The sequence below is a fragment of the Stegostoma tigrinum genome, chromosome 38 (assembly GCF_030684315.1).
Source record: "Stegostoma tigrinum isolate sSteTig4 chromosome 38, sSteTig4.hap1, whole genome shotgun sequence".
Lineage (NCBI taxonomy): Eukaryota > Metazoa > Chordata > Chondrichthyes > Orectolobiformes > Stegostomatidae > Stegostoma > Stegostoma tigrinum.
The window spans coordinates 7,487,252-7,508,152 of record NC_081391.1 but is presented as its reverse complement, the minus strand read 5'-3'; the positions used below and the strand labels follow the sequence as shown (position 1 = coordinate 7,508,152).

Here is a 20,901-nt window from a genome sequence, read left to right as displayed (position 1 = left end):
TTCCAGACAACATCCTGGTAAATCTCCTCTGCACTGTTTCTAATGCTTATGCATTTTTCTTGTAATGAGTCGACCAGAACCGGACACAATACTCCAGATGTGGCCGAACCAGGATTTTGTATAGCTGGAGCATAACTTCATGGCTCTTGAACTCAATCCCTCTATTAATGAAAGCTAACACACCATACACCTTCTTAACAAGTTTGTGGGGTAGGGTGAGGATGAGGGAATGGGGAGTGGGGGCAGGGGCAGGGGACGGTGGTGTTGTAGGGTGAGGATGATGGAATGGGGAGTTGGAGTGGGGGCAGGGTAAGGTTGTTGGGTAGGGTGAGGATGAGGGAGTGGGGATGGGGGTGGAGGAAAGTGGTGGGGTAGGGTGAGGATGAGGAGATGGTGAGTGGGATGGTGTCAGGAGAAGGTGGTGGCATAGGGTGAGAATGAGGGAATGGGCAGTGGGAGTGGGGGCAGGGGAAGGTGGTGGAGTAGGGTGAGGTTTAGGGAAAGGGGAGTGAGGGTGGGGGGCAGGGTAAGGTGGTGGGGTAGGGAGAGGATGACGATATTGGGAGTGGGGTAAGTTGGTGATGTAGAGTGAGAATGAGGGAGTGGGTGTGAGTTTGGGGGTTGGGTAAGGTGGTGGGGTAGGGTGAGGATGAGGAAGTGGGGTGTTGGGGCGGAGTGGGCTAAGCTTGTGGGGTAGGATGAGGATGAGTGAATGGGGAGTGGGGTAAGGTGGTGGGGTAGGGTGAGGATGAGGAAATGCGGTGTTGGGGCGGGGTGGGGTAAGCTTGTGGGGTAGGGTGAGGATGAGGCTGTGGGGGTGGAGTGGTGGAAGGTGGTGGGATAGGATGAGGGTGAGGGAGTAGGGGTGGGGTAGGGTGAGGATGAGGGAGTGGGTGTGAGTTTGGGGTGGTGTAAGTTGGTGGGGTAGGGTGAGGATGACGGAGTGGGGTAGGGTGAGGATGAGGGGTGGGGGTGGGGTGAGGATGAGGGAGTGGGGGTGGGGGAGGGTGAGGATGAGGGGGTGGGGGTGGGGGAGGGGGAGGGTGAGTATGAGGGGGTGGGGACAGGGGCAGTGTGCTGCACTGTCGGTCCTCCGACCTGTAGGTGCCGCTGTTCCGCCTCCTCCCGACCCCGTGACGTCACGCCCCGGTTTAATCGGGCGGCGGGAAAGGGACTTATATACCAGCGGGGACGCGCATTCGGCACGAACGGGATCAGCGGGGACGCGCATTCGGCACGAACGGGATCAGCGGGGGCGCGCATTCGGTGGGAACGTGATGTCGGTGCTGAATCCTCTGAACAAACACCCGGATCTTAACAGCGGCACCGTGTTGGTGGGTGAGGGCCAGGCCCAGGGCCGCGCTATCTCACTGTCACCCCCCCCCCCCCCCCACCGTCTGCCCCTTCATACCTCCCCACCCTCACTGTCCCCCCACCTTAATACCCCCCACCGTCTGCCCCTTCATACCTCCCCACCCCCTACTTAATACCCCTGTCAATGTCCCACCCCTTAATACCTCCCCCCTCACTGCCCTCTCCCTAACTTTAATACCCCCCTCACTACCCCCACCCTCACTGCCCCCCACCACCTTAATACCCCCCTCACTGTCCCCCTCCTTAATACCTCTGCACCCCCTCACTTACCCCTACTCACATTGCACCCTCCCACCACTTTAATACCCCCTCACCAGGCCCCTTTAATACCACCCCACCCTCACTGTCCCCACCACCTTAATACCTCCCCACCCTCACTGTCCCCACCACCTTAATACCCCCCCACCCTCACTGCTCCCCACCACCTACTTAATACCCCTGTCAATGTCCCACCCCTTAATACCTCCCCCTCACTGCCCTCTCCCTAACTTTAATACCCCCCACCACGCTAATAACCCCCCCTCACTGTCCCACTCCTTAATACCTCTGCACCCCCTCACTACCCCCACTCACATTGCACCCTCCCACCACCTTAATACCCCTTCACCAGGCCCCTTTAATACCTCCCCACTCTCACTACCCTCATTCACTTCTCCTGCACCCCCAACCCTTACTGACCCCTCCACCACCTTAATACCGCCCTCACTGTCCTGCCCCTTAATACCTCCCCACCCTCACTACCCCCACCCTCACTCCTCATCGCCCCTCTCACTGCAGCCCCTAACTGCACCCTCCCCCTCCAGTACCCCTCCTCTCCTCACGCCCCTCTTCTTCATTTTCTCACTTCCTGTCCCTTCCTCATTAACCTCACTGTCCCTCCTCCTTTTCTCCATCCTTTCTTCTAATCCCTTCACACTTCCATTCTTACTTTTAATCAGTTAGTCGATGGAGGTTAATTGTGGGCTTTGCTGTGAGAAAGGATCAGGCCTGTCCATGATTCCCCTCTTTTCCCCTTGGCCTGGGTATGTTACTGAGGTTTTGGGTGAAGGCATCAAATGTTGCTGTCATGTGTACTACCTTCATTAACTGGGAGGGTGTTCTTGACTAAGTAGATATGATCATTGTTGGATAATTCTGAGCTGAAGAGATTTTTTTCTTTCCCCCCCATCATTTTGCAGCTAGTGGGAGCTGATGGTCTTCATTTGGATCAACTTGCGGCTGCGATCCTAAAGGAGAATAGGTCCTTTGAAGTGAACGTGTGAGTTCTAAAGATGATCACAAGGACAACAAAATCATTGAGAAACTACTGTATCTACACACGAGCTGAACGTTTTCACCTGGGGCCATTGGTGCTAGTGGTGTACATTCATGATTTGGATTTAAAGGAAGTGGGTGTGATTCAAGAAGTCTCTGGGTGGCACTAAAATTGCCAAGGTGGCAAACAGTGAGAAGGGCAACCACAGCAGCAGAAAGGTATCAATGGTCTGGTCAGGTGGACAGGGCAGTAGCAAGTGGAGTTCACCCTGGAAACGTGCATTGTAATGTACTTGTGGAGTGTTAGTACAGCAAGAGATTACGGTATGAATGGTAAGAGAGTGGAAAAGACTGAAGATCAGAGGGGTATTGATGTGCATATCTACAGATACCTAGGTTAGAGGGCAGGCAAAGAAGGAGCTGGAGAAGGTATATGGGATACTTACCTTTACCAGCTGAGACACAGGATACAAAGCTGTAACTATGTAGAATGCTGGTTCAGGCACAACTGGAGTACAGTGTGCAGTTCTGATCACCACAATGTGGGAACGATGTGATTGCAGTAGAGAGGATGCAGAGATTTACCAAATTGCTGCCTGGACTGGAGAATTTGGAACTTGACATCTGAATGACTAGGTAAATCTGAAACTCTTATAACATTTAGGCAGTTCCTATTCACTTCCATTGCCATAGTCTCATTGACCAAGGGCTAGAAAATGAGAATAATGTAGTCAGATCTTAGATCAGCATGGGCACAATGGGCTGAATTGCCTCTTATGTACTGTAAACATCCAATTCATAGGGTTAGAATTGGATTAGACGAGTGCAGTGTTGTTAAGAAAAGTATTAAGCCTGAGGATCGGGATTTAATATTTAACTAATAACAAACAAATTTATAAAGGTAGAGAAAACAAAATATGAGATTAGGCGAGCAAGAAATGTGAGAACACAGAGCTTATACAGGAATGAGGAAGAGAGTTGATCCATTGGACACAGCTGAAATGATAAGGTAAGGAAAGACCAGGGATGGTAATTTTGTCTTTCTTCACAGTTGAAGACACCAAAAATTTTGTGAAAATTGTGAGGAACCAAGAGTCCAATGTGAATAAAGAATAAAAAATATTTAGTGAAAATGTACTGGAGAAATTCATGAGGGATGTGAAACTGATAAATACCCTCGAACAGATCGCCTACATCCTTGGATTTTAGAAGATTTGATCAAAATGATAGTGGATGCATTGGTTTTGATCATCTACAATTCCCTACCAGATTGATACCTGTAGGCTGAATGGCAAAGCAAATGCATTCACTGCTGTTTCAGAAAGGAGCAGTTAAGAAAGTAGCCTGTTCCAGATGTGTAGGAAAAACGCTAGGTTGTGTTTTTAAGAATATAGCATCATCACACTTGGAAAATCGTAACATACCTCAGCAATGTCAATATCCTTTTTGCAAAGCCATGTTATGTTTTATAAATCTAATAGTCCTGGAGTCTAAGGTGGGTCCATCTGGACCCTTATTCAAGGTACCTGTAGCATATTTGAATTTTAAGATGTTTGCTAAGATGCTACATGGAACTTGCACAAGATTAGGGCTTATAGGCTTGATGGGAGGTCACTGTATTGACATACTTAAAACTGTGAGGGTAGATGTTCAGGGGCTGTTTCTCCATAACTGGAGTGTCCAGTATCAGGGATCAATGCATCAGGCTAATGGGGTCACCCGTTTAGAACTAAAATGAGACACTGTGTCACTTCTGAATCAATGGGCTGAATGGCCTATTTCTGCTGCAAGTCTTATGTGAATTGCTCGGTCATAGAGTGTTCAAGACTAAGATCGATAGATTTTAGACAGTGTAGGAATTGAGAAAAGTGCAGATAGGAAAGTAAGTTCAGGTAGAAGCTCAATCACCGAACTTTTTGAATGATGGAGAAGAGTGAGAAATAGATGGTGTGGCCTGCTCTTCCTATTTAATGTAAATTTGCACAAAGTTATTTCTTGTGGTAATTGTTAACAACCTAAAGCTCTTGTAAGTGTGTTTAATGGCACACTTTTATTGGCAAATGTAGTTGCTTAAACTTCTCATGTCAGAACAATATTCTTTTAAAAATTAAACCACTGGAGAGGATCTCCTCAGGATGTGATATTTTACAAGTTCTGTTGCTATTTTCAGATGGAATCTTTCTCATGTCAGACTTGTGTCTCATGAGCTATCAGGGTCAGATTATCTTGGTAACTATTTTTATATAAATAGTAGTGGCCATTCGGCTTTACTTTGTGTTGCTGGTCTGGACTGGGCTTCACATTACATTTGTGACTTAACAAGACCTAACCTGTGTAATTTGCCCTGTTTTGCCTGCTTTCCCCATTAATAAGGCAAACTTAGCAGAACAGCAGAAAAGGAGGATTATGTTCTAGGTGGCTATCAGAAAAATAAAATGGTTGTTTTTAAACTTGATAGTGCAGGAAAGGTTGAAGAAAATTATAGAATGGACAAATTGTAGTGTGTTTGGGTCCAGACTGTATCAAAAGGCAGAGTTTCTGTCTGTGTTTTGCCTGGTGATGGGTGACTGTACAGTTTTGACAGTGGCAGATTATGGACTGTCTTACACTGCAACCCAAAAAAGCACCCAAATGAATGCTTTAAAATAATTCTAAGAAGTGATTTTTAATAAGAAACATAATGAGAGCTCTGTAAATCTGTATGCAATGGTAATTTGCTTAAAGCTTTACATACTATGTGCCAGGTCAATAGCAAAGGAGATAGTAAGAACTGCCGATGCTGGAGTCAGAGATAAGTGTGGAGCCGGAGGAGCACAGCAGGCCAGGCAGCTTCAGAGGAGCAGAAAAGTTGATGTTTCAGGTCAGGATCTTCCACCTGCTTGCTCATCTGAAAGCATGTTCACTTCCAGCCGTTTGTGAGTGCTGCTTTGAATCAACCGTGAGGTGTTGTCATGTTACACAAGACTGAGGACAATGCTCAACTTCACACTCATGCCACCATTGTGGGATGTCAGTCACATAAGCTGCCATCTCAGCCATTGCATTTTTCTCTAAAATTGTGTTCATGAGCCTTTTAACTCGAAAATTGCAAATAACAACAAGTCCCCTTAAGGTTTACTTGATAACCCACAATTGGGATGCTGGTATAACTTACAAATTTATTCATTTCTTTTAGTCACTTAGCAAAATGCCTGCCACTACCTGCGGAGAACGAGCACAGCAGACCACGGATAGACCTCATTGTCTTCCTCATGGATTTGCGCAGTCAGCACAGGTGAGCCAAAATTGTATATCTTTTCCTCACCATTCTTAAAGTATTCAAGGAAGAGCTGAGTGGCCAAGTGTTGCACTGCCACAACAGTCATAAAACTTGGGTCTGCCATAGACGCAGCCACATTTTATAACAATGGCTTGGCATGACAATGCGAGGGATATTTTGCCTCGATCAGCTTATTGTATCCACTCAGGTGCATTGGAATGTTCTCTTTCAAAATGTTTTTAGCTTGTGTACCCTGATGCTGGAATGAAACTCTTTACATTGCAATAATAAAGTAATTTAAATATCAGAATTGACATTAATGTTCTAATTTTAATTCTATACACCCAGCATAATCCCAGCCACTTTTAAACTAACATCTACATGTGCCACTGAATGAAACTATTGACATTAATCCCAAGTCACCTGACCATAGCAATATAGATTCAAAGTTGTCTTTTGAATCTATTCATTGAGCTTATGAATGTAACTGAACTTAACTGTCGAAGTTGGTTTAATAAAATCTGCACACCCAAATAGATGATGTAACCTTGGGATGCTGTCTAGCTCGCTAATCTTTTCATGGATTTCTATGAGAAACATGTTTTATGTGGAATGAGCTCTAATCCTATTTCTGACATACAGATGATTGTGAAAAATCTTTGAATCTGCAACTGCCTTAAACACCTTTTAGACGCTTTATCAAGCACTCCAATTCACTTTTGAAATGAAACAGTCAATGCTTCGATTTCTCGATGGAAAATTTCTTATTTGAGAAATCCAGTAATGAGTTCTCTGTGACTATTGACTACCTCTGTTGATTAGTATACACTTTGCTGCACTATAAGACTTAAAGAAAAAGGAGCAAATTAGGCCATTTGCCCTGTTGAGCCCTGCTCTACCACTTAAGTATGGCTGATATACTTCTCAACTGCGTTCTCCTGCCTTCTCCCCATAATTCTTGATCCCCTTACTAATCAAGAACCTATCTAACTCACAGAAATTGCTGGGAAAGCTCAGCAGGTCTGGCAGCATCTGTGGAGAGAAATCAAAATTAATGTTTCAGGTCATGCTCTGAGGCAGGGTCCCTGCATTTGTATTCCTAACTACCAACTGAACCTGCATATTATACTTTTGGGAATCCTGATCTAGGATTCAGAAGCCGTTCTGTATTTCAGATTTCTGGAGCCTTTCTCTGTTTACAAAACAGTCTGTGCCTCTTCTAGATAATAAAATGTGAGGCTGGATGAACACAGCAGGCCCAGCAGCATCTCAGGAGCACAAAAGTTGATGTTTCGGGCCTAGACCCTTCATCAGAGCCTCTATTCTTCCTGTAAAACTGCATAACCTCCCACTCACCCACTTTGTATTCTGTCTACCATTTCTTTGCCCACTCTTCTAGTCTGCCCAAGTGCTTCTGCAGTTTCCCTGCTTTCTCAACACTACTCGACCCTCCACCCACCTTTGTGTCAATGCCCCCAGTCCCTTTGTTCAAATTGTTAATGTATAACATGAATAGTTGTGGTTCCAACATTGACCCTACTGAACTCCATTAGTCACTGTCTGCCATCTTGAAAAAGACCCCTTTCTCCCCACTATGCCTTCTGCCACTCAGCCAGTCCTCTATTCGTACCAGTACCTTGCTCCTAACATTATGGGCTCTTATTTTATTTAGCAGCCTCCTCTGTGGCTCCTTGTCAAAGGCCTTCTGGAAATCCAAATTAATCACATCCATTGTTACAGAGATAGTAGGAACTGCCGATGCTGGAGAATCTGAGATAACAAGGTGTAGAGCTGTGTGAACACAGCAGGCCAAGCGGCATCAGAGGAGTAAGAAAGGTTGACGTTTTGGGTCGAGACCCTTCTTTAGAAATGGGGGAGGGGAAGGGGGTTCTGAAATAAATAGGGAGATGGGGAGACGGATAGAAGATGGATAAAGGAGAAGATAGGATGTGGGGAGACAGACAGGTCAGAGACAAGGTTGGAGCCAGTGTAGGCGGGGAGTTAGGGAGGCGATAGGTCAGTCTAGGGAGGACGGACAGGTCAAGGAGGTGGGATGAGGTTAGTGGGTAGGGGATGGGGGTGGGGCTTGAGGTGGGAGGAACGGTTAGGGAGGCGGGGACTAGCTGGGCTGGTTTTAGGATGTGGTCAGGGGACTGGAGATTTTGAAGCTTGTGAAGCCCGCATGGGAACCCTTGGGCTGCAGGGTTCCCAAGCGAAATATGAGATGCTGTTCCTGTAACTTTTGGGTGGTGTCATCGTGGCAATGCAGGAGGCCCAGGATGGACATGTCGTCTGAGGGGTGGGAGAGTTGAAATGGTTTGCGAATGGGAGATATAGTTGTTTGTTGCGAACTGAGCATAGATGTTCCGCAAAGCGGTCCCCAATCCTCCACTTGAATTCCCTGATGTAGAGGAGGCCACAACAGGAACAGCAGATATAGTATATCACATTAACGATGTGCAGGTGATCATCTGTTTGATGTGGAAAGCCTTCTTAGGGCCTGGGTTCGGGGTGAGGGGGGAGGGATAGTGGCAGCTATTGCACTTCCTGTGGTTTCAGGGAAAAGTGCCAGGGGTGGTGGGGCTGGAGGGGAGTGTAGAGCAGACAGGGGAGTCACGGGGAGACTGGTCCCTCCAGAAAGCACACAAGGGTGGGGAAGGAAAAATGTCTTTGGTAGTGGTGTCAGATTGCAGATGTCGGAAATGTCGGAGGATGATGCGTTGGATTTGGAGGTTGGTGGGGTAGTACGTGAGGACAAGGGGGATTCTGTTTTGGTTATTATTGCAGATAGGGGGTGTGAGGGATGAGTTGCGGGAGACACGGTCAAGGGCATTCTCGATCACTGTGGAGGGGAAGTTGCGGTTCTCGGGGGGGAAAAAAAAGGACATCTCTGATGCAACCCTGCAACCGAAGCAAGTGCTACACATCCAGATGCTTTTTAAATGTTATAATTGTACCAGCCTCCTGCACCACCTCTGGAAGCTCATTCCATACACATCACCTTGTGCATGGAAAAGTTGCTCCTTTAGGTTTCTTTTAGACCTTTCTTCTTTCAGTTTAAACCTATGCTGTCTAGTTTTAGACTTCCCTACCCTTGGGAAAAGACCTTAGATATTCACCCTATCCACGTCCCTCATGATTTTATAAACCTCTATAAGGTCTCCCCTCAGCCTCCGTCCCACCAGAGAAAATAGCCTCAGCCTATTCAGCCTGTCCCTTTAACTCAAACCCTCCAACCCTGGCAACAACCTTGTAAATCTTTTCTGAACCCTTTCAAGTGTTCTCCTACAAAAAAGACTGGACTGCTCAGCTGGTTCAAACTTTACTCCCAGTTTTGTGTTTTTACCCCTCCATGAACTTCCATTTCTCTAATAACCTAAATTACAGGCTGATTTCGCTCCAGGCGTCTGATGTCACAGCCAGGAATTCCAATTTGTAGATCCTTCTCAGAAACCGGGAGTTTTTAGTTTCTTTTCCGATTAAGGACTGCCAAAAGAAAACACAGCCTTTGAAAGAAAAACAGCTTGCAAATTGGATTTCATCTCATGGTTAACCATTTGATAGGATAAACTAGTTTTAATCTATAATCTTAATGAGTTCGCTGGGACTGGCCTTCGATTATATTGGGACCAACATGCGAGGTAAACTTCGGAGGGTCACTATTCGTGTTGTGTTAATCAGTGGTAAAATCATATCTGAATATAGACAATAAGAAACAAATCATCCACGGGTGCTATAATATTTGAGCTTGATTATTACTCCACAACAGTTACGCAAATGTGTTGCAAATCCACATTTGAGGTCTCAATGGCATCATTGTCATCAATTGGATAACTTATCTGTGTTGCCTAATGGGTTAAAATAAGTATGGAATAGCTGAGTGAGGAGTTTGATGAAATCAGATGTTCTGATACAGGAGGCTGGAGAGAGCTTACTGTTTTGAATGCTAGTAGTCACTTCTGGCTGTTTTGCTAAAACATTGCCATCAAAATAATGTGCAAATCTTGCAAATATGGGACTACTTATAATCAGCAGCACTCTTAAAAGGGGGCATGAAACTGGACGTTATGTTAGTTGTGTTTCTGTGTCATAGTCACAACATTGCACTGTCTCTGTTCCACCATTTTGATATAATTCTACATTAAACAATTCTTTGTATTCATTTCAGTGTTGAAACTGTGAAGGCGTCCCTGGCTTATGTTGATGTGAATTACTTTCTTGGGAAAGTTTGCTTCCTTGCAGTTGGAGGTAAGTTTGAGATGAAAACTGGGTAAAAACTGATTGAGAGACTGTCAAGACTTTAAGACTTCAGAGCAGAAGTAGTCCTTTCAGCCCATCAAGCCTGCTCCGCTATTCAATGAGATCACAACTGATTTAATAATCCTCAACTTCACTTTCCTGCCTTTTTGTAAAACCTTGATTCCTTAACAAATTAAAAATCTGCCTGTATTAACCCAACCTTAGAAGCCCGTAGTGATAAAAGAATTCCACAGATTCATCACCCTCTGAGAGAAGTATTACCTCCCTGTTTCCGTCTTAAGTATGCAATCCCTTATTCTGAGAGTATGCTGTCTGGGGCCACCTACTTTCTCCCATAAGAGGAAACAACCTTTCTGCATGTATGCTGTAAATTCCCCTAAGAATCTTGTCTAAGACCATCTCTCCTGCTTCTATATTCCAATGAGTATAGGCCCAATCTACTCAACCTCTTCTCGTAAAACAGTCCCTTCCTTCTTGCTTTCAGCCTAGTGAATATTCTCTGAACTGCATCCAACTCCAGTATATCCTCTCTTAAATAAATCGCCCAAAACTTTTCACAGTATTCTAGCGGTGTTCTGGCTAATGCTTTTGCATAGTCTTAACAAAATCTCCCTACTTTTATATTCCATTCTCTTTGAAATAACGGCCAACATTTCATTTGCTTTTCCAAGTACTGGCTGAACTTGGATGCTAACTTTTTGTGATGCATGGATTAGGACTTCCAAATCCCTCTGTATCTCTCTGCAGTTTTTTTTCAATTTAATTATATTTTGCTGTCCAATTCTGATGTTGCTTCTAATTTCCAGGACTGTTGAACTGGATCCTTTCACCTTTCTCTTCTCCCTGCACTTGGCAAATTTTTAAAAGCTCAATTTGACTTAACCTATCTCCCCCCCCCTCCCCCCGCTGACTCCTGGCTCTCAGTTCACTGTCTTTTCTTGTACCTTTAACCTTTGCGTCGTGCATGATAGGATTTTTCTCAAGTTGACTCCTTCAGAAGTGGTTTGATTTCAATTAACTTAAAATAATATCTGAAAATCAGTGATGACTGGGTGTTTGGTCTACTTTTTAGGATTTGGTGGGGAAGTGAATTTTTTTTTAATTTATGGGATGTGGGCACTTCTGACAGAGCCAGCATTCATTGCCAATCCCTAATTGCCTTGGATGAGGTGGTGGTGAGCTGCTCTCTTGATTTGCTGCAGTCCGTGTGGTGTAGATATACCCAGAGTTCTGTCAGGGAGCGCTTTCCAGGATTTTGACCCAGGGACAGTGAAGGAATGGTGGTATATTTCCAATTCAGGGGTGGCATGTGGCTTGAAGGGGAACTTGTAGCTGATTTCTGCTGCCCTTGTCCTTCTAGATGATCCTGGTTTTGGGAGGTGTTGTTGGAGAAGTCTGGGTGAGTTGAGAAATAAATAAGGAATAAATGAACAGGATTGGGTAAGGGCCAGTAATGGGTGGAAGGTGTTGAGGTGAAATTGCTCCATTTGTAAGGTTCTGTTCACATCGGCTGAGAAATGATCAGTAAGGGAGAAGGCCACTGTGCGAGATGCAGGAATTGGCCAGGGTAAATGAGCAGCTGAATGATATCCAAGATAACAAAGTGTGGGGCTGGATGAACACAGCAGGCCAAGCAGCATCTTATTCTGATGAAGGGTCTAGGCCCGAAACGTCAGCTTTTGTGCTCCTAAGATGCTGCTTGACCTGCTGTGTTCATCCAGCTTCACACTTTGTTATCTTGGATTCTCCAGCATCTGCAGTTCCCATTATCTCAGTTGAATGATATCCACCTGAAATTATGACGTTCCGATTCAGATATGCCTTTTCTGGCACAGGCAAAGCTGTGAAGCACCACTCAGTAGAAATGTACACCCTGAAGCAACTGGCAGATTCCTACTCGAGCCCCCTGATTCCTGCTGAGCTGGAGGTAAGAACAGTTATGAAATAGTTGTTGTAATGGTCACAATGTCACAGTACTATATGCCAGATATCCTTTCCTTGTCAGGTTTGACGTGTAGTTCTGATTCTTGCTTGACTCAATTGGTTTTCATCTGTTCTGTGAGCTTGGCTGTCTTTTGAGGAATATGGAATTGCATATCTGTTTCAGAGAGGGAAGAAGATAAACAAGCTGCCACTACCTTCATTTTTATTCCATATCTCGAGGCATTGGCGACACTTATAGGGAGCTGATATCCGTCAGTTGCTTCCTGTATGAGATTTTGCCAGTGAGTCACTTGAGTATTTTTTTCAAGCATTCTGGATGTGAATTCAAAACCTAGTACAATGCATGTTTTTTGGGTTTTTTTTGCAATGCCAGGGAGGAGAGTGAAAGTGTAACAAGCATCAGCTGGCATTATTATCGATCCGTTCTGAGGAAGGGTCACTGGTCCTGAAACGTTGACTCTGATTTCTCGCCACAGATACTGCCAGACCTGCTGTGCTTTTCCAGCAATTTCTGATTTTATTTCTCTTTATTGGGTCAATGTTTTACAATATCAAATGCAGACACACAGGTATGTTGAGCGTACCTGGAGAACAAGCTGGACTAGGTGTTAACAGTAAGTTTCTAAATAATGTTTGGGATTTTCACATCATCTCAGATGGATTTAGATGCTCTTTGTATCTATTTTAACCATGCGATGTATTAAACTAGCACTGGTGCCTAGTTTCTCTGTTTATCAAAGCATTTTTGAGAAAGGAAAATTTTTGTGGTACTCTTCTTTTTGTTTTTGCAAAATGCCATCGCAATCCTGCTGCTATTTTACCCAATTCAATTCTGAAATACCTAAAGCTTTACTTTCACGTTGTTTCAAAGATTGCTGGCCTCCAGTTGAGGAATGGTAGTGTTTGGCTGAACTTTTGAAATAAATTCAATTTGGGATTTCAAACTGAAAATTCCAGCTCCTATCCAGGAGATTCTTGTGTGGCATTTCAGAGTCGCTGTTGGACCATACCAGGAGGCAGTCTCCCCGAGTGGTCCAACCAGCAGTGTCAGCTCAGCCTCAGAAAATAGCTTGGAGGACACATAAAGACAGCTACTTGCTGTCCTATCACGAACTAACGCAGGGTGCAGGGAGACCGAGTGAGGGTCAAAGGTATGGTGATTCCAAGAAGTGTTACCAAACAACTCTCAAATGTTGGCATGTAACTGAGCGTGGAAAGGATTTTGTAGGTATTCTGGAATTTCTAATTTGACCTTTGTTTCCTATAGTAGTCCCAAACAGGATGACTCTGGCCTGGAATAACCTTGTGTTGTTTAGTCCGCAGAGAGAAGATCAGTGATAGCTCAGAGACTCCTTCAGATGTTGAAGGTTGCGGCGGGCCTGGTACCAGGAATGTCTGCCCTTGCTCTCAGCTCCTTGATCAGACCCTCCTTCAGGACAGAAGTAGAGAGATGCTAAGCAGTGCGTTGAAATGTTGGCAGCTCTTAACTTCAGTTCAAGGTTGAGGAACCACTTTGTTTTGTTTTGCGCTAATCATTATGTACGTGGAACTGCAGTTTACCTTTTGTTTAGTCTGGAAATAAAATAATTGTAATATAGATTTCCTCAGCTAATATAGACTTCCTCTGAACTGATTACTTCTATAAAAATGTCTGTAAATAATTGACTGCACAATAGAAATAAAATAAGTTTTATCCATTTTGTTTTATTCAGAATAACTGCCATACACCTCTGTGGTTTCCTAGTTCTGACTGATGTCTAGCATTCATCAAAAAGAAGGCTAAGTAATCTGATCCTGAATTTTGATTTTGACCAATATTCAAGCTCTTTAGCCTTTCTACTCTTGGACAGCTCTTGGATTTGAGCTTCTGGAGTAGCCTTTGCACAATAGCAGATTGCACTTTCAATCTGGGACTGAGAAAAACTGGATGGCTTAGCCAAACCTCGCCTCACCCTCAACAACTTCTCTGTCTGTAGGAAGTGGGAGGAATCAAAAAAGGGGGTGGCCATGGGCACCCGCATGGGCCCAAGCTATGCCTGCCTCTTTGTAGGTTACGTGGAACAGTCCCTCTTCTGTACCTACACAGGCCCCAAACCCCACCTCTTCCTCCGTTACATTGATGACTGTATCAGCGCCGCCTCGTGCTCCCCAGAGGAGATCGAACAGTTCATCCACCTCACCAACACCTTCCACCCCAACCTCAAGTTCACCTGGACCATCTCTAATACTCTCTCTCGTTCCTGGACCTCTCTGTCTCCATCTCTGGCAACCACCTCGAAACTGATATCCATTTCAAGCCTACCGACTCTCACAGCTACGGAGAATACACCTCCTCCCACCCACCTTCCTGCAAAAATCCCATTCCCAATTCCTTCGCCTCCACTGCATCTGCTCCCAGGATGAGGCATTCCATTCCCTTACATCTCAGATGTCCACATTTTTCAAGGACCGCAACTTGCCCCCCTCAGTGGTCGACAATGCCCTCGACTGTGTCTCCCGCATTTCCTGCAGCTCATCCCTCGCACCTGCTCCCCACAATAACAACCAAAACAGAATCCCCCTCATCCTCATGTACCATCCCATCAACCTCTGGATCCAATGCATCATCTTCCGACACTTCTGCCAACTGCAATCCGGCCCCACCACCAAAGACGTTTTTCCCTCCCCACCCTTATCTGTTTTCTAGAGGGACCAGTCTCTCCGTGACTCCCTTGTCCACTCCACACCCACCTCCAGCACCTGGCACTTTCCCCTGCAACCGCAGGAAGTGCTACACCGGCCCCCACACCTCCCCCTCACCCCCATCCCAGGCCCCAAGAAGACTTTCCACATCAAACAGATGTTCACCTGCACATCTGCCAATGTGGTATACTGCGTCCACTGTACCCTGTGTGGCTCCCTCTACATTGGGGAAACCAAGCGGAGGCTTGGGGACCGCTTTGCAGAACACTTATGCTTGGTTTACAATAAACAACTGCACCTCCCTGTTATGAACCATTTCAACTCCCCCTCCCATTCCTTAGATGACATGTCCACCCTGGGCCTTCTGCAGTGCCATAATGATGCCACCCGAAGGTTGCGGGAACAGAAACTCATTCCGCTTGGGAACCTTGCAGCCCAATGGTATCAATATAGACCTCACAAGCTTCAAAATCTCCCCTCCCCCTACTGCATCCCAAAACCAGCCCAGCTGGTCCCCCCTTCCCTAACCTGTTCTTCCTCCCACCTATCCCCTCCTCCCACCTCAGCCCCACCCCTATCTCCTATCTACTAACCTCATCCCTCCCCCTTTACCTGTCCGTCCTCCCTGAACTGGCCTATCCCCTCCCTAACTCCCCACCTCCACTCACCTTTACTGGCTCCATCCCTGCCTCTTTGACCTGTTCGTCTCCTCTCCACCTATCTTTTCTATCCATCTTCCACCCCCCCCCCCAACTTATTTATTTCAGAATCCCCTTACCCTCCCCCATTTCTAAAGAAGGGTCTAGGCCTGAAACATCAGCCTTCTGCGCCTTGTTATCTCAGATTCCCCAGCATCGACAGTTCCTACTATGTCTGTTACTACATCTAGCCTGAGCTTGCTTGACCACAGAGGAACATTGACTAACCCACTATAGTATCTGAAGGCAACTGAACGACTTAGATGGTTTATAAACACCCTCCACCACATTTGCAGCCGTGTGGAGGAGAATCACATCCTAAAGAAGAATTGCATAGCTCAATCATTGCTAAAGGCCTGGAAGCAGCCAATGGTTAATAGTAATTGAGCAGCTGAAAGTACATGGCATATTGTTATAAAACAGAGGGAGCGAGGGGTTCAGGTTTATAATTATTTGAATTTTTCATCACATATAGTCAGGATGGTTTAAAAAGGCATTTGACACGCTTGCCTTCATTGCTCAGTCCTTTGAGTGTAGGAGTTGGGAAGTCATGCCGAGGTTGTACAGGACACTGATGGGCCCCCTTCTGGAATACTGTGTCCAGTTCTAGTCACCCAGTTATAGGAAGGATACTATGAGGCTGGAATGGGTACAGAACAGGTATACCAGGATATTGCTGGGTATGGGAGGTTTAGGTTATAAAGAAAGGCTGGACAAGCTGGGACTTCTTTTTATTGGAGTGTAGGAGGTTGACCTGATAAAAGTTTATAAAATCATGAGGAGTATAGGTCGGGTTCATGGCAGGTATCTTTTGCCTAGAATGGGGGATTTTAAGACTAGGGAACGCTTTTTTTATGGAGAGAGGACAGAAATTTTAAAAAAGACTTGAGGGATAAATTTTTTACACAGAGGGTGGTTTATGTGTGGAATGTGCTTCCTGAGGAAGTGGTGGGTGTAAAAGATGCTTGAATAAGCACATGAACAGGAAAGGTTTGGAGGGATATGGGCCAGGAGCAGGCAGGTTGGACCAGTACAGTTTGGGATTATGTTCGGCATTGAATGCTTGGACCAAAGAGTCTGTTTTTGTGGGCAGCACGGTGGCTCAGTGGCTAGCACTGCTGCCTCACAGCGCCAGGGACCCGGGTTCGAATCCAGCCTCGGGCGACTGTCTGTGTGGAGTTTGCACTTTCTCCCCAGGTCTGCGTGGGTTTCCTCCGGGGGTTCCGGTGTCCTCCCACAGTCCAAAGATGTGCAGGTTAGGTGGATTGGCCATGCTAAATTGGCCGTAGTGTTCAGGGGTGTGTGGGTTATAGGGGGATGGGTCTGGGTGGGATGCTTCAAGGGGCAGTGTGGGCTTGTTGGGCCGAAGGGCCTGTTTCCACACTAGGGAATCTAACCTAAAAAAAACTGTACAAGTAGAAGGCTTACTCATTTCCCCCATTCGTTTCCCCCATCCCCTTGCAATTCTCGCAAATGCTGTTAGTCTCCTGCTAACAAGGTGTGGGGCTGGATGGACACAGCAGGTCAAGCAGCATCTCAGGAGCACAAAAGCTGATGTTTTGGGCCAAGACCCTTCATCAGATATGGGGGAGGGGAAGGGGGCTCTGAAATAAATAGGGAGAGGGGGGAGGCGGATTGAAGATGGATAGAGGAGAAGATAGGTGGAGAGGGGACAGGCCGGTCAAAGAAGCGGGGATGGAGCCAGTAAAGGTGAGTGTAGGTGGGGAGGTAGGTAGAGGATACATCAGTCCGGGGAGGACGGACTGGTCAAGTGGGCGGGATGAGGCTAGTAGGTAGGAAATGGGTGTGCGGCTAGAGGTGGGAGGAAGGACAGGTTAGGGAGGCAGCTGGGCTGGTTTTGGGATGCGGTGTGGGAAGGGGAGATTTTGAAGCTGGTGAAATCCACATTGATACCATTGGGCTGCAGGGTTCCCAAGCAGAATATGAGTTGCTGTTCCTGCAACCTACGGGTGGCATCATTGTGGCACTGCAGGAGGCCCAGGATGGACATGTCGTCTAAGGAATGGGAGGGGGAGTTGAAATGGTTCGTGACTGGGAGGTGCAATTGTTTATTGCGAACCGAGTGTAGATGTTCTGCAAAGTGGTCCCCAAGTCTCCGCTTGGTTTCCCCAATGTAGAGGAAGCCACAACGGGTACAGTGGATACAGTATGCCACATTGGTGGATGTGCAGGTGAACATCTGCTTGATGTGGGAAGTCATCTTGGGGCCTTGGATGGAGGTGAGGGAGGAGGTGTGGGGTCAAGTGTAGCACTTCCTGTGGTTGGAGGGAAAGTGCCGGGTGTGGTGGGGTTGGAGGGGAGTGTGGAGCGGACAGGGGAGTCACGGGGAGACTGGTCCCTCCGGAAGGCACACAAGGGTGGGGATGGGAAAATGTCTTAGGTGGTGGGGTCGGATTGTAGGTGGCGGAAGTGTCGGAGGACGATGCGTTGTATCCGGAGGTTGGTGGGAGCGTATGTGAAGACGAGGGGGATTCTGTTCTGGTTGTTATTGCAGGGGCGGGGTGTGAGGGATGAGTTGCGGGAAATGTGGGAGACACGTTTGAAGGCGCCCTCGACCACCGTGGTGGGGGGAGGGGGCAGTTGCGGTCCTTGAGAAACGAGGACATCTGAGATGTTCGGGAGTGGAATGCCTCATCCTGAGAGCAGATGCGGCAGAGGTGAAGGAATTGGGATTCCATGATTCAATCAGATCCTCTCTCAAAGCTCTAGTAAAGACAGGCCCAGTCAAACTCATCTCTCCTCATGAGGCAGTCCGGCTATCCCCAGTATCACCTGAGGTAACCTTTGCTGCGCTCCCTCAATGGCAAGTACATCCTGTCATAGGCAAGGAGACCAAAACTGCACACAGTGCTCCAGGTGTGGTCTCGCCAAGTCCCTGCATATCTGCAATAAGATATGCTAACTCCTGAACTCAAGTCCTCTTCTAATGAAAGCTAACATGTAATGTAACGAAGAAATACCTTGTTTAAAAAAAACCGTTCCAAAGTCTTTGAATTCTTTAAAAATAAATACAGATATTCACAATGTGAAACGCACAAATATTAAGAAATACAAAACCATCATAAAACTGTGCATTGTGGCACATTTGCAACTGAGAAGGGCTTAGGTGTGAGTGATGGCTCAGTTTGAAGCATTTTTGCCTCTGATCAGAAAATAGTGGATTCAACTGGAGTCTGGTACAATTACAGCAATATAAGAGGCATCTGGATGGGCACATGAATAGGAAAGGTTGGAGAGATACGGGTCAAATGCTGGTAAATGGGACTACTCAGACTGGGATGTCTGTTTGGCATAGGCAAATTGGGCCAAAGGGTCTGTTTCCATGCTGCATATCTCCATAAGTTTTCAGGTTTTCAAGAAGATTTGTAGCCCAGGTGTGTGGATGAGGTTGTGGACTTGCTCACTGAGCTCGTGTGTTTGGTTGCAAGTGTTTCGTCACCCTGCAAGGTGACATTGTCAATGTGCCTCTGACGAAGCGTCGGTGTTCTGTCCTGCTTGTTATTTATATGCTTCAGTTTTCTGAAGTGTTTTGTACCACTTCGGTTCTGTTCCTCGGTGGCTTGTAGACAGAGTCTAATTCAATGTGTTTGTGGATGGAATTTTGGTTGGAATACCGGGCCTCCAGGAATTTCCTGGGCAAGTCTCTGTTTGGCTTATGCAATTATGGATATGTTGTCCCTGTAGAATTCGTGTCCCTCGTTGTCCATGTGTTGTGAGATATTGTCTCAGTACGAAGATGGCAGATTTCCTTCCCTGAAGAACATTAATGAACCAGGTAGGTGTTAATGATCATTGATGATAGTTTTGTGGTTACCATCACTGAGACAAACCTACCGGCTCAGCGAACATGTCTACAGATTCTGTAACACTAAATCCCCCTCCAAAGACTTTAAGGACAGGGTGACTGTACTGCTGGGAGGTGTCACTGATAAAGTCACAATATTTTGACATTATTTTGAAGAGCAGAAGAAGTTTTGCTAGTGCCCAGGCCCGATGTTGCTGATACCAATTCTCTGGTTATCATAACAATTTGGTGCCCTATCCCTAATTGTCCTTGAACTGAGAGGCTCCATAGGGTCATTTCAGAGGGCAGTTAATAGTCAGCCACATTGCTGTGGGTCTGGAGTCATGTGTAGGCCAGACCAGGTAAGGATGGCAGTTTCCTTCCCTGAAGAATGTTAGTGAACCAGATGGGTGTTGTTGATGCCATTTGATAATAGCTTTGTGGCCACCATCACTGAGATTAACTTTCTAGATTTTTAATTCACTGAATTTAAATTCACCAAAGTTGGGTTTGTATCCAGAGAGGTAGGTATCCTAGGCCTCCAGATTACTAATCCTGAGACATTACTGCAACATCACCAGCTCCTTTGTGGCCCTGGAGTTGCCTGTCATTGTCTGGTAAATACCACTCTCAGTTGACTTGGTGACCATGGTCTTCCAAGCTTCCCAATGTGAGGTGACCTTGTGCTGGGAGTCCTGGTGAAGCCAGTCTTTAACCTTGTTCAACTGCTTCTTTCACTGCCAATCTCTTGGACTCTTTCCATTGATCACTTCAAGCTTGATTTTTGTTTATTATTGTCACATGTACCGAGGTACAGTGAAATGTATTGTATTGCGTGCGAACCAGACATATCACACTTTACATAAGTGCTTCAGAGTAATAGAACGCAATGCAGCTACAAAGAAGGTGCAGAGAGAGATTGACTTTAATATATGAGAAGTCTGTTCATAACTCTGAGAGAAAACAGTTCTTGAATCTGTCAGTACGTGTTTACAAACAGTTGTATCTACTACCCAATGAAAGAGGGTGGAAGAGAGTGTAATCAGGGTGGGAGGGGTCTTTGATTATGTTGGTTGCTTTCCCAAAGCATTGGGAAGTGTGGATGGAGTCAGTGGATGGGAGGCTGGTTTCCGTGATGGACTGGGCTGTGTTCACACCTCTCTGTAGTTTTTGGGCAGAGCAGTCGCCATACTAAGCCGTGATGCATCGGTGAGAGTCATTGTGGACATGCTGAATTTCTTTAGCCTCCTGAAGGAGTAGAGGCATTGGGAGTGCTTTCCTGGCTATAGCATTGATGTGGATGAACCTGGGCAGATTGTTGGTGATATTTACTCCTAGGGACATGAAGCTCCTGACCACCTCCACCTCAGCACCATTGATACAGACGGGGGTGGGGGGGGTGTCCTCCAATTCACTTCCTGAAGCCGGTGACCAGCTCCATTCATTTCGCTGACATTCAGAGAGAGATTATTGCCCTTACCCCATTCGCTGAGCTCTCTATCTGCTTCCTGTACTCTGACTAGTTGCTGTTTGAGATCCAACCCACTACGGTGGTGTTCATCAAGTGATTATCCCCCTACCCCACCTCATAGAACATGCCTATGTGGGGCGGCACGGTGGCTCGG

General features: G+C 46.2%; 1 protein-coding gene across 2 annotated transcripts; it reads left to right on the top strand.

Moving 5' to 3' along the window:
- Positions 1–1,115: 1,115 nt before the first annotated feature.
- pane1 (proliferation associated nuclear element) lies at positions 1,116–13,788 on the top strand. 2 transcript variants are annotated; one of them, XR_009443030.1, is made up of 6 exons: positions 1,116–1,334; positions 2,553–2,632; positions 5,804–5,902; positions 10,056–10,135; positions 11,963–12,074; positions 13,408–13,521. XR_009443030.1 is itself a non-coding variant. In XM_059640778.1 (6 exons), the coding sequence occupies exons 1-6, from the start codon at positions 1,278–1,280 to the stop codon at positions 13,546–13,548; spliced, it is 549 nt and encodes a 182-aa protein (XP_059496761.1). In that variant the 5' UTR covers positions 1,116–1,277; the 3' UTR covers positions 13,549–13,788. The 2 variants fall into 2 exon arrangements, 1 of the variants encoding a protein (XP_059496761.1); XM_059640778.1 differs by having other exon boundaries at positions 11,983–12,074; positions 13,408–13,788.
- Positions 13,789–20,901: the final 7,113 nt, after the last annotated feature.